The 13,238-nt window shown below is 35.0% G+C and overlaps 1 protein-coding gene across 1 annotated transcript in view; it reads left to right on the top strand.

The window, feature by feature from the left end:
* CDC40 (cell division cycle 40) overlaps positions 1 to 13,238 on the top strand; it is a 487,800-nt gene that overhangs the window by 448,550 nt on the left and 26,012 nt on the right. Inside the window, exons 3-4 of the mRNA XM_076003066.1 lie at positions 5,614 to 5,700; positions 12,618 to 12,747. Coding sequence (XP_075859181.1) covers positions 5,614 to 5,700; positions 12,618 to 12,747 — 217 coding nt within the window. The remainder of the gene's footprint in view (positions 1 to 5,613; positions 5,701 to 12,617; positions 12,748 to 13,238) is intronic.

Below are 13,238 nucleotides of genomic sequence, written 5' to 3'. Positions count from 1 at the left end.
ACAAAAAATAAACTTGTTTAAACCTGTTTGATCCATAGGGTGACCTTCACTTATTGCACTTTAATTTTTGTGGATAATTGAAACTAAATAGAAATCCTTTGTAATTCTGTGGCAATTCCAATTGCATACCTAATTGGTACTGAATTTCTCATGGGTATTAAAGCAAGGTTGTGGTATTGTCCAAGTTTTTCTAATTAAATATAAAATTAACCTTTCATTTTCTTGAGGGTTGTTCAATTTGTTCTATAATTTTAGCACGAACCAGAGACTGGTATATATTTATATTTTAAATTATACTTTGCATTTAAAAGTTGATGTCTTTTGATACTCTGTTCAAAATAATGCAAATTTAGAATATTTTAAATACCCTTCATTGGAAAGATCTGGTAACCTATATTATAAAGTGTTTCTAGCAACTGAACTAAAATCTATAGGGGGCTGGGCACAGTGGTTCACACCTGTAATCCCAGCACTTTGGGAAGCCAAGACGGGAAGATCACTTGATGCCAGGAGTTTGAGACCAGTCTGGCAACATAACGAGACCCGGTCTCTAAAAAAAATTTAAAAATTAGTTGTGTGTGCTGATGCATGACTGTATATTTAGCTGCTCAAGAGGCTGGGGCAGGAGGATCACTTTAGCGCCCAGGTCAGGAGTTGGAGGCTGCAGTGAGCAGTGATGATGCTTATGTACTCTAGCACAGATAAGACCCAGTCTCAAAGGATCCTTTGGGATGGTTATAAATATGGATAAGCCTCTTGTTATTTTAAGCAGTTTGTCACTGAGGCTTTGAATATTTAGAAGGAAAAGCATTTTTTGTGCAGTTTAAAAAATTGTATGTGACCTTTTGACTTTATGGTATTGGATTTCCTATTGGACCCTAGGCAAAATACTGTCTCTGATCAGTGAAGATTCTAGTGTGTATCCAAGGATGATATGTATTTGTCATCCTTTAGATGGCCCAGCCTTTGAATCCCCTTCCTTAAGAGTCTTAATGTGAAGAACATCCCTGTTTGCCACCCACTTCCAGAAGCTGAAAACCCAGATTCTCGGACTTCTAGGTCCTTTCAGCTAAGGGTCAGGACCATAAATTGGACTCAGCTAAACAGATGCACCCATCTAAGTTTACTAATCTGAAACTAATCCACAAAGAAGTAAGGAAAGAGGATTTTAAGGTGGCCAACATTTTCTGGTTTCTCAGGCCAGTACTTTCAATAGCAATATCTGGTGGCAGCCATAGCAATTTAGTAATGATGTTCATTATTGGTAAACTGTTGTCCTCACTGGATTGGCCCTGTGATATGCTTGGTTTTGAATTGTGATTCCATCCTTTTATTTCTGGTTCTCCGCCCTTCTTGGCAATTCTAAGAAAAACTCAGAAGGATTCAATACTGTTGAGTCAGCCTGTTGCTTGCAACCAAGAACCTTGACTGATATACCTAGTTAATCTGCCAGTAATGTTTTTGTTTGTTACTAATTGGGTCTCTTTAATGTTGTTCATTGTGGTAATTCATTTATTTATTATATATGTTATTGCTTGTCTCCCCCACTAGCATGTAAACTCCACAAGGGCAGGTGTCTTTGTCTATTTCTGTGGCCCTAGAACAGTGCCTAGCACATAGTAGGCACACAATCATTATTGTTGAATGAATAAATGAATCTGAAGTTGCTGTACTTGTTTTATAAAGATGCCTGCACCCTGGCTACACTAAGAAAATAAAAAGATCAATTATGACTCCCAAATCTCCCAGCATCTCCAAACATCTATTGCCTAGCACCCATTCTCACCTTTGTAGATAACAAACTATTTTGTCTCAAAGAGAGCAGTCCTCTTTTCAGAGGTTAATCTTCCAACTGTGTCCTGGATTCTATGCCTTCTTACCTCTTGTAAGATAACCAGACCTTTGAGCATCCTCTTACTCTTGTCATGTGTTTCTTATAGCTGTCACCTTTCCTCGAGTCTATAATTGGCTATGTCTTTGACTTAGTCTTTTTTAAGGGAAAAGAGAAACTTAATTTTACACTGAAAATCCTTCAACCTGACACCCTATCTCTTCTTCTGTTTTTTACCACCAGATGTCTTCAGAGTAAAAAATTATTACTGTCTTGTTTTTCTAAGTCCTCATTTATACCTCTGCCCCTTGCAACTGGCTTTCCATACTGTTCCTCACTACTAACGTCACTCTGGCAAAGGTTTTTTTGATGTAATTGCCAGTCCGATAATCTTTGGTCAGCCTTACCCTATTTAATTTCTCTAAGTATTTGGCTTTTCTTTCTTCAGTTTAATTTAACAAATATTTATTGAACATATGCTGAATGCCCTGCATTCTACTAGGCAGTGAGAATATAAGATATAAGTAAAAGTCATGTGCAACAAATAATATATCAGAAGTACTCTCAAAAGTACAACATTCCTTGGGTCTGTGGATTAAAAAAGCAATTTTTCCTGAGGCAGGAGGAGGGATGGTATCAGGGAAAATAAGAATATGACATACTATCATATAATAAAGGAAATGCCTAAAATACAAGGCAGTAACATTGCCTACAGTACAGAAAGCATCAAAGTTCTTGCTATTTTTAAAAATCAGCAGTTAGTCTAATATAGCAAAAGTACGGGTGTATTAAACCAGATAAGGAGGTATTATAATAGACCAGACAAGATATAATGAAGCCCCAAACTAGGACAGTGGTAGCTGGCATGTGGAGAAGAGAGTGTGGAAGTGGGGTTGCTGGAGAAATATTCAGAGGTAGAATCAGCAAGATTTGTTAGTGAAAGTGCCTGATTTGTTAGCGAAGATGGAGCCGTAGGAAAGTGATATGTTATTTTAGGCATAGCATAGTGTTTGATGCTGTGGAACATCCATAGAATGAAATTCAGTAGGCAGTTGGATATGTGGAGCCAGAGGCTAGGAGTGTAGTCAAGGTGCGATGTTACTTTGCATCATCTTTGAATTGTGTGAAAGGATGTGTCTTACCACCAGCAAGAAGCCAACAGAATAAAGATGGTGATATGAAAAGGGTAGTTCTAGGGGTTGATTGTACATTTGCTTGTACAAAATCCACTTTGTATAGCTTACATTTTAGTGGAGGGAGATGGATAATAAACATATATATCAGGTGATAATAAATATAATGGCAAAAAAGCAAGGTAAGGAGAAAGCAGAAAAACTGAGTAGAGACTTAACCACTTCCTTAAGGCGCTCACTGGCTGCGAAACTTGCCCACAGCCGGCACTCATGGTCCGCACGATAGTTTGTGCTATGCATTGGCAAAGAATCCGTTTTGTTCTTGTGTGATAAGGAAAGCTTTAGAGCACTGAAAGCTTGTTTTACTTTACAGGCAGCTTTACTTGTAATGTAAATCAGAATAGGTAACATATACATATATGTTTTCATTACGTTATTTTTAAATGTTCACAATTTTATTTTGATAAATGAAAAATTAGAAAAGTCATATCACGGCTGTCGGCTAAAGACACTGTGCTGTGCGCATTCATCTGTGGCTGTTGACTATAGTTGATGCTGTACTGAAGTGGTTATAAAAGGAGAGAGAATGATCATATGGATATCCAGGGGAAAAACATTCCAAAAGGAAAGAACTGTAAGTACAGAGACCTTGAGGCAAGATTGTCCTTTATCTTATTCCAGGAATGCAAATAAGCCAGTGAGACTGGGGCAGAGTGAGCACCGGCTTAGTGCTAGGTGAAGACAGAAGTTGAAGAGGATAGAGGGCAGATCAGGGAGGGTAAAATTCTCAACCAATTAGACTGAACTCTTTCATTTTACAACAGCAATTTTATAATGCCGGCTTTACCGAAATATAGTTCATAGATAATATGTGACTTCTTTAAAATTTTTAAAATATAACTTGAATGTCCTCACTAAAGGAAAGATATTTATAATGAAATAACATGTTTTTAATATGTGAATACTCAGACAGGATAATACAGAAAGATAAAAATGCCCCTTAAAACTACCCTAAGGAGGCCGGGCGCGGTGGCTCACGCCTATAATCCTAGCACTCTGGGAGGGCGAGGCGGGCGGATTGCTCGAGGTCAGGAGTTCGAAACTAGCCTGAGCAAGAGCGAGACCCTGTCTCTACTATAAAATTAAAAAGAAATTAATTGGCCAACTAATATATATATATATATATATAGAAAAAATTAGCCGGGCATGGTGGTGCATGCCTGTAGTCCCAGCTACTCGGGAGGCTGAGGCAGTAGGATTGCTTGGGCCCAGGAGTTTGAGGTTGCGGTGAGCTAGGCTGATGAAAGGGCACTCACTCTAGCCTGGGCACCAAAAAGCGAGACTCTGTCTCAAAAAAAAAAAAAAAAACTACCCTAAGGAGCCTACTTTCTGAAAACAACTGGTAATGGGCCTTGTAGGCCTTTGTCAGGCTTACTCTGAGTGAGGAAGCTAGTAGGATTTATAGCAATGGAGTAACATAATCTAATGTTTTGAAAAAATCTGCACTATCTCCTGTGTGGAATGAGGCTGTGGGTGGGCAAGAGCAGAAAGCAGGGAGACCTGTTGAGAAGTTATTCCAAGGTCAGACTCATTGGCTAACACCTGTAACCCCAGCACTTTGGGAGGCCAAAGCGTGAGGATTGCTTGAGGCCAGAAGTTGGAGACCAGCCTGACCAGCAAGACCCCATATCTACCAAAAAGGAAAAAAAAAAGCTATTCTGATAATCCAGATGCAAGATGATGAGTTTGGACCAGGGTGATAGAAGGAGGCCGTGAGAAGTGGATGAATTCTGGATGGCTATAGAGGTATAAGATTTGATGATGGATTGGATGTAGAGAGTAAAAGAAGGAGGAGTTAGATGTAACTCTAGAGATTTTCACCTGAACAACTGTTAAGGATGAAAGTGTGATTAATTTACATAGAGAAGCCTGGAAGGATTCACTGGGGAAGGGTAGACCAGGAGTTCCCTTTTGGATATATCAAATTTGAAATACCTGTTAGATGTCCTGGGAGTCTCGAGTTCAGAGGGGAGGTCCAGGCTAGAGGTACCGATCTGTGAGTTGTCATATTTGTTAACTGATAGGGTTATGCAAAAGATAGACTACCATGATTCATCAGTGGAGATGAGATTATTATGTCTGTTAATCTGGGGAATGAATTTAAGAACGTTAAAACATTGACATAGATTATAGAGACTTTAGATTTAGAAGATTTGGGCTTTGCCACTTCCTTTTGTTTCCTCTGCAGTACCTAACCAAGTGCCATATGGTTATATATCTAATATGGTTTGCTGAATAAAAAAGGAGTGCTGCTTCTGAATTTGGCACCAGAAGATCAGGTGTTTTGAGTTAATAAAAAAGAAGAGTTGGAATCTCTTAAATGTATGGCTTTGAGTAGTGTTAACTTATTAAGAAATTTTTAATAAAGTCAATATTTTGAAAAGAAAAGTTTTTAATATAGTCTAATCTCTAGAACTAATTATATACATTACTTGTGTTAATCTTTCATTTGTTAGTATTATTAATCATATGGTACTGATATAATAATCGTAAAGTTGGTATGAAAAATGGCTGGTATGACTTTAATGTGGCTTCTAAAATAAAATAATAAGTTATCAGATCTTTAATATTCGTTTGGTTTTCTTTTAGGAAGATTTAGAGACTGGAGTTCACCTTGACCCTGCTGTAAAAGAAGTTCAGTATAATCCTACCTATGAGACCATGTTTGCTCCTGAGGTAAGAAAACATTTTATTTAGATTCTGCCTTTTACTAAAGAATTTAAATTGTACATAGGTAGATAAACAGTTGGTGAATTTTAAAAAGCATTTTCAGGAAAACATACTACATAAGCTTTTAGAAAATAGATCCTTCTATTTTCCAAAAGCTTATTAAATAATATGCTTTTGTGAAAATGCTTTTAAAAAATCACCAGCTGCTATCTACCTGTATACAAATGTCTGACAACATGGAACTATGTCATTTGAAAAAGGAAATCTGAAAATACCTGATTCTTACATGTGAACTTAGTTGACATCTTCCTCTCAGTGTTGATAATGAAGTAGTATAAATTAGCCATAAAGGAAAAAATTTTGGTTTGTTAACATCAGTGCATAGTATATTGTGAGACATCTAGTTACAGATGCCTCTGAAATGTTTTATTGATACACTGCTGGGAAGTAGTTGTAGTGTTTGATGCCTGCTCTGAGTAAAATAGAGTATTGGGTTTTTTGGGGTTTTTTTCGTCTTGGTGATAAATGATAAAAATATTTTTTTAAATGGAAGAAAAAACCCAGAAAAGGTGAATATTATTCATTTAAGAAAATTTTTGAATATTCTCCATTCAGGAAAATTCATAGAAAAGATTAAATTTCTAGATAATTTGCCTTTTAAAATGGGAAAGAATGCTTGATTTATAAAATAGAGGTTCCAGAAAATAGTAATTATAAAACAAAAAAATAAAGTTTCCATAGCAGAAGCACTTTAAAGATGGGAGTAAGGAGCCATATCTTATTGCATCTTGGTGGAAAATGAGGTACTTTTTAATATTTTTCATTTTATAGCATAAGGTCATTGTCCTTTTTGTGACATGTCAGAGTCATAGAACTACTTCATGTAGTTCTTTGCCTGCCTCGGTTTCTATAGTCACATAAAGATGGCTGTTGAAGTATTGTAGCATAGCCAAAGTTGACAGTGGTCCTGTTTAGACAGTGCTCCAGCTGTTTCTCTGGATGTGCACTAGCAAAAAATCTTGTCATGCTCTGAGCCTAAAGTACATTTTAAATTTTATTCCATTGTTTCTTAAATCCTTGTAGCTTGTCGAACTTGTAGGCTGTTTCATATCCCTTGGCCCCGCTTCAGCCAGCCCATTGAAGAGAGCTTGTATATTATATGTATGCTTCATGATTTTTTAAATGGAAAGTACTTCAATAAAATATAGCCACTGAATTCAGAAAACAAATTTTCTTAATTTGAAGTACTGCGGTGTATGATATACTGAAGTCAGTTTATTTTGTATGAAGTCTCCTTTTCTTAGGTTTTTAAATCCTCTGTATAACTAATATACATTGCTGTGTAATTACATTTTTCAAAACTTTCAAGAAAAATTTAAGCAGTCAGTTGAAATGTTTTGTGGTGATATTGACAAGACAATAGGCCTATCATTCTCTTTGTGGGATTATCAATCCTTTAATGTTCTGTCCTTTTTCCTAATGTTAGGGAGCCTCTTGTTAAATATATAAGCTAGTTTATATTAGGAACACTGGGATACTTATTAATGTTTAAGAAAGGAGCAATGAGATTTAAAAGGGAAGCAAAATTATAATTTTTCCTCATTGCCAAATGAATTGTCTGTGACTTAATAGATTATGAACTTTGTGTTCTATGACTAGAATCTGTATCACTTGGCAAAGGCTGGAAAATTATTACCAGGAACTTTGTTAGATCAAATTCTAGTTACTGTATTTTGAGAATCTAATGTCAAAAACAAGATATAATCCATCTCCTCAAGCTAGTGTTTACCAGAGAGGATGTGTTAAGTGTTTTGTTTTTTTTTAAGATAGAAACCAGACTATTCCCTGTAATGCCTCTAAAGTACTATAAGGAGAAATTACATCAGTTTGTAAATATTACCAAAAAAAAGTTCCCTGAAAGAGGTAGTATTTGAAATGGACAATACAATCTAGGTTAAGAACATGAGATTTTTAGTTAAGCAGACTACTTATGGGCTCATTGTAACCTTGGGTGTTCTTAGTTTTCTCATAGATAAAATGAAGATAATTTCTACTTTATTGCATTAAAAGGTTAAAGGAGATAATGTACGATGTGGTTAGGAAACTCTGGCACAAAGTAGGCATTTAACAAAGAGTAGCCCTTGTGTTATTTACATTAATATTATTGGCATTGATGGTAGGATAGGCTTTTATGAGGAAAAAACTTAAGGCAGAAGGGAACAGGATGAGCCAAGTCATAAAAGATCTAAAGAATAGGAATGCCTTGGTCATTATCAGTAAGAGAAAATAGGGAAATAAGAGTATAATGATACTTTATTATTGCAAAGGCCAAGGTGAAAAGTTTAGTCTTGATTTAATAGATGACAGATTGCTGAGGTTCTTAAATGTGGGTGTGGCATAATCAAAAGTGAATTTTTAGGAAGCTATATTTGGTAAGGATTTGCATGATGAGAAAGAACAGGGATAGATACTAATTAAGGAAAAACTATCAACTCTCATTTATTACTGTATACCAAGTACCATACTGAGAGATTTACATATCTTATCTCCTATAGTCCTCACTACAACCTTATGAAGTAAGTGCTTGTATTCCTATATTGCAGTGAGGATACCAAGTTTTCTCAGATTCACTGCCAGCAAGTAGCATATTTGGAGATTATTTGAGTCCAGATCACTCTTAATATCTCTATAACGAAGACCTGTTCGTTGAAGGCCATTGTGGAGTTTGCAGAATTACACCCTATGCCTTTGACTTTGCTAGTTCTGAAAATTGACTGAATTACTTATTTTATAAAATATTGTTTCTCCCTCCCAAACAAGGACTTTTCCTAAATAGTCTACCTAGTTATCCAGATAAATTTTCTCAAATTACGGGTAGAACTTAAAGACATAATAGCCATTATTTTAGTCTAGTAATTTTCTTCATTTCACTCAATTCTTTTTGAATCTGCTTTGAGAAAAATGTATTAATTAGCCTCTCTAAAGTCATAAACCCATAAGTCTCAGGAAGAACTCTAGACTCCTTAAAATAATAGTACTTTTGAGAATAGAAAAAATACAAAAGAGTAAAAAATGCCAGTTACTATTAAAAATCTGGCTATAAGGGCTGCTATAAATATTAATGCTAGAATGAACTTTAGAAATAATATATTAATAGCTCATATATTTTATAGGTGAGGGAAACTGAGGCCCAAGGTCATAGAAACAGCACTAGTAAAAATTGTCTTTTGCCAGTAATATTTAAACTGTGCTTATGTCTGACAAGATTAAAGTATTCTGCTGATAGCATTGGATTGTGGGGATTGCTCTTTGACCAGCATCACTCAGCATCCCTCTGTCCCCCAATCTACCTCCTGGTAACCACCATTCTACTCTCTGCTTTTATGAGTTTGACTTTTTTATATTCCACATATAAGTGAGATCATGTGATATTTGTCCTGGCACCTGGCTTACTTCACTTAACATAATGTCCTTTAGGGTAATTTATGTTATCACAAATAACAGGGTTTCCTTCTTTTTAAAGGCTAAATAGTATTCCATTGTATTGAATACCACATTTTCTTTATCCATTTATCTGTTGATGGACATTTAGGTTGATTCTATATCTTGGCTATTGTGAATAATGCTGCAGTGAACATGGGTGTGCAGATGTCTCTTCAACATACTGATTTCATTTCCTTTGGACATATACTCAGTAGTGGGATTGCTGGATCATGTGGTACTTATATTTTTAATTTGTTGAGGAACCACTATACTCTTTTCCCTAGTGGTTATACTGATTTACATTCCCACCAGCAGTGTGCAGAGTTCCCTTTTCTCATCCTTACCAACATTTGTTATCTTTTTGATTTTTATCTTTTTGATAACAGCCATTCTAACAGGTGTGAGTTGATATCTTGATTTTAATTTGCATTTCCCTGATGATTAGTAATGTTGAACACTTTTTATATACCTATTGGCCGTTCGTATGTCTTCTTTTGAGAAATGTTGAGAAACTGTGGTCCTTGGCCCATTTTTAATTGAGGTATTTATTTTCTACCTATTGAGTTTTTTTGAGTTTCTTATATATTTGGGTATTAACCCCTTATTAGATGTATGATTTGCAAATATTGCTCTCTTAAATGTATATGTTTTATATAAGGAGATTACAGTTGTAATGGACTGTGGTGTACTTCGAAATTCTTTTAGCTAAAAACTGTTATTCATACCTAATTAACTTGAATATATATATTCATGTTTTATATTTACTTATATGTTGTTATAAATTGTTAAAAATCACTCAAACACAAATTTACTTTTAAACTTAGTTAATACCCAAAACTTGAAGTGTTTGGAAATCATCAGTTTTGTGTGTTCTTTTATATACTTTTTAAATTTTGTTTTGTTTTGCGTCAGAGTCTCACTCTGTAGCCTGGGCTAGAGTGCAGTGACATCATCATAGCTCACTGAAACCTCAAACTCCTGAGCTCAAGTGATTCTCCCACCTCAGCCTCTTGAGTAGCTGGGACTATAGGTGCACACCACCACGCCCAGCTAATTTTTCTATTTTCTGTAGTGACTGGGTCTCACTTTTACTCAGGCTGGTGTGGAACTTCTGGCCTCAAGCTATCGTCCTGCCTTGGTCTTGGTTTTTTTTTTAATGGTTGCCTCAGAATTCAGAGAGTTACATACTCACAGGGGCCAGGAACATCTGGGAGACATACTTTGAGTAATTGGGAAGAGCTAAGTCTCGCTGAATAGCATTCTCTGCCTTCTTCTGTTGATATTTAATGTCACTGAAGTGAGCTCTGATAGCTACCAGTAACCAGGCAGTTAAGGTGAGCCTAAAGTAGATGGAGAACTCCTCCTACCAGCTTCCCATAGCACTAGAAGATTTTTAGCTTAAATGTGTCTAAGACATAAACACATTTAAATTTTTAGATTTCTTTAGGTATTAATATACCACCATATATAATATATACTTAGCTTTAATATTTGGATCTGTATTTATATAGAAATCATAGTTCTTTAACACTGAGAATTTTTCTTTTAATGGAGCTAGTTTGATATATATATAACGTCTAGAAGAATTGTTCTCTTTTTTATAAAGTCTTAATAAAATAAGACTATGAAAATTGTAGCCTACTCTTTTAAATGGATAATTACCTATAAGCGCAATGATTCTAATTTAATATATGTGATAGGATTAACAAAAAAGGCAGTGGGGATTTTTATCATTTTAGATCCCCCCCCCCCACCTGACATACCAGATGCTACTTTGCAAATGATAGCTGATTATAGCAGGTAAAGCATCTAGGAAGCTTTTAAATCATTTTATTATCTTTAACTTTATGACTGCTCCTGTTTCCATAATAAATTTTGTGACTGAATGAAGTTAACAACAACTTCCAGCATTCAACAAACTATATTCTTTTCCTATGTTTTCCACCCATCAGCAGACACAGGATGGACATTTGGGCTGCAGAGTCTTACACTATCCATTATAATTTAGAATAAATAGTAATAAAAGCTTTGTACATGTATATCAAGTATTTTTAAATTGACTCATTTTAAACATAGAATTGGAAACTATCAATGTATAGGAATCTTATAATTTATTTTCTTCTAAAACAGAAAAAATATAAGGCAAATAATCTAACATTGACAGATTTTCATATATAGTATAACGTTGGTATATAGATAATGCAATGTACTGGTTAAGAGAAGATTAATAATTTATATTTGTGGCTCTGGTGATGTATCATAAATAGATGGTTTTTAATGGTAATGACCTAAGATGTTCTAATGTCAGAATATTTCATCATGACAGTCAGTCTTACAAAGTTCAAATGAAAATATCTTGTTACTTTCACTCTTTCCAAAGTGGGAAGCTCATTTTATTTAAAAACAAAAGGAAAAGAATTGAATTTTCCCAGGGCTTTTTATAATAGCATTAAATTAATAGCATTTGATATAATATATTCTGGTAATTTTTACCCAATTTTTTTTAAATTCAGGGGCTATGATTATGCATTTAAGGAATGTTATGATACAATAGAATGCTTGATTAGGATTTGTTCTAGCCTTGGTTCTACCAACCAATAAAACTTTTGACCCTACAGCAGATAAAATATACTGTCTTTGGCTTTTTTCTTCATTTGTAACATGAGAAGGAGTATACCTCTTTAACTTGCCAGGATTTTTGTACAGATCAAATTAGATAACATTTAGGAAAATGTTCTGGAAACTCAAAGCATTATAAACAAGTAGATAATAATAGTACTATTTTGTGTAAGATGTTTGCAGTGTGACTTCAGAGTGGAGAAATTATATATACATTTGTAATATCTTTTCCTAGGGACTTTTTTAAGCACTCTATTTTCATTATTTTCCTATTCTCTGACCCCACTGGGATTCTGATTAATCTTTCCTTCATTAGTGCTTTCTTTATGCCAAGCATTGTAGTAAGTATTGAGGATTCTGAGTCTCCACCTTTGAGGAATTGATAATCTAGTGGAAGAGAAACGTTTCTGTTTTTTAATTACATCATGGTACCACTATTGATATAAAAGTCACCAAAAGTCCCCCAAATCGTGGTTTAGACAAAACTGTAGTAACTCTCAGTTATCTAGAGCAACACTGTCAGATAGAACCTGCAATGATGGGAATGTAGTAGCCAATACCATGTGTGGCTACTGAGCTCTTGAAGTAAATAGCCATATATAGGTTTGCATGAGCTGGGTTCCTTTCCTTCTGTCCCAGGGGCTGACAAACAGTGCTAATCAGTCATTGCCCAATTGCACTGACCCATGTGAGGGTAGCATGTTCCCAAATATGTTAATTGGTCCTTGATCATTTAGAGTTGAAGATATATAGTTTAGTAATTCTAGCTTTCATACACTCAGAACTTATCTTTTTCTTTCTTTCTATTTTTCTTATTACAGTTTGGACCAGAAAATCCGTTTAGGACACAGCAAATGGCTGCCCCTAGAAATATGCTTTCTGGATATGCTGAACCAGCTCATATCAATGATTTTATGTTTGAACAACAAAGAAGAACTTTTGCCACATATGGTAAGGTGATAAGACTTAAGTAGTTTTAAGTTTGGCCTTATTAGAAGTATGGGGGAGCGAGGGTGGGAGAGAGAGAATCTACTCTATCTTGTGGCTTTTTAAATTTGTTAACCTAGATTCCTTCAGAAATGGTAGTATGCTGCCTTTTATGCATCCATAAATATTTATATACATGGGAAGGTAAACTAATGTTTTTAGCTGTCATTTTTAATCTACTGTGATTTCTAAGTACTGGAAATATTATGTGATCTTAAAAACAGAATGTTCTTTGTTGTTGTACTTGTAATGAACACTTGTTATTTCATGTCCATTACATGCAGACTGCTTTTAAAGTTGGTAAATGAAAGGACAGTGTTAAGAGGTTACTTTTTTATCTTATTATATGCTACTTAACTTTGTTGCTCAGAATTTATCTCTGAAATGTTTTCTCTTAATCACTGAGGAGTATCAGGGAATAGAATAGTCACAAATTCATTGTGTAAAATAGTTAT

Source organism: Microcebus murinus, chromosome 5, assembly GCF_040939455.1.
Source record: "Microcebus murinus isolate Inina chromosome 5, M.murinus_Inina_mat1.0, whole genome shotgun sequence".
NCBI lineage: Eukaryota > Metazoa > Chordata > Mammalia > Primates > Cheirogaleidae > Microcebus > Microcebus murinus.
Note: the sequence above shows the minus strand (reverse complement) of the source record. Positions and strands in the feature narration are given on the sequence as shown.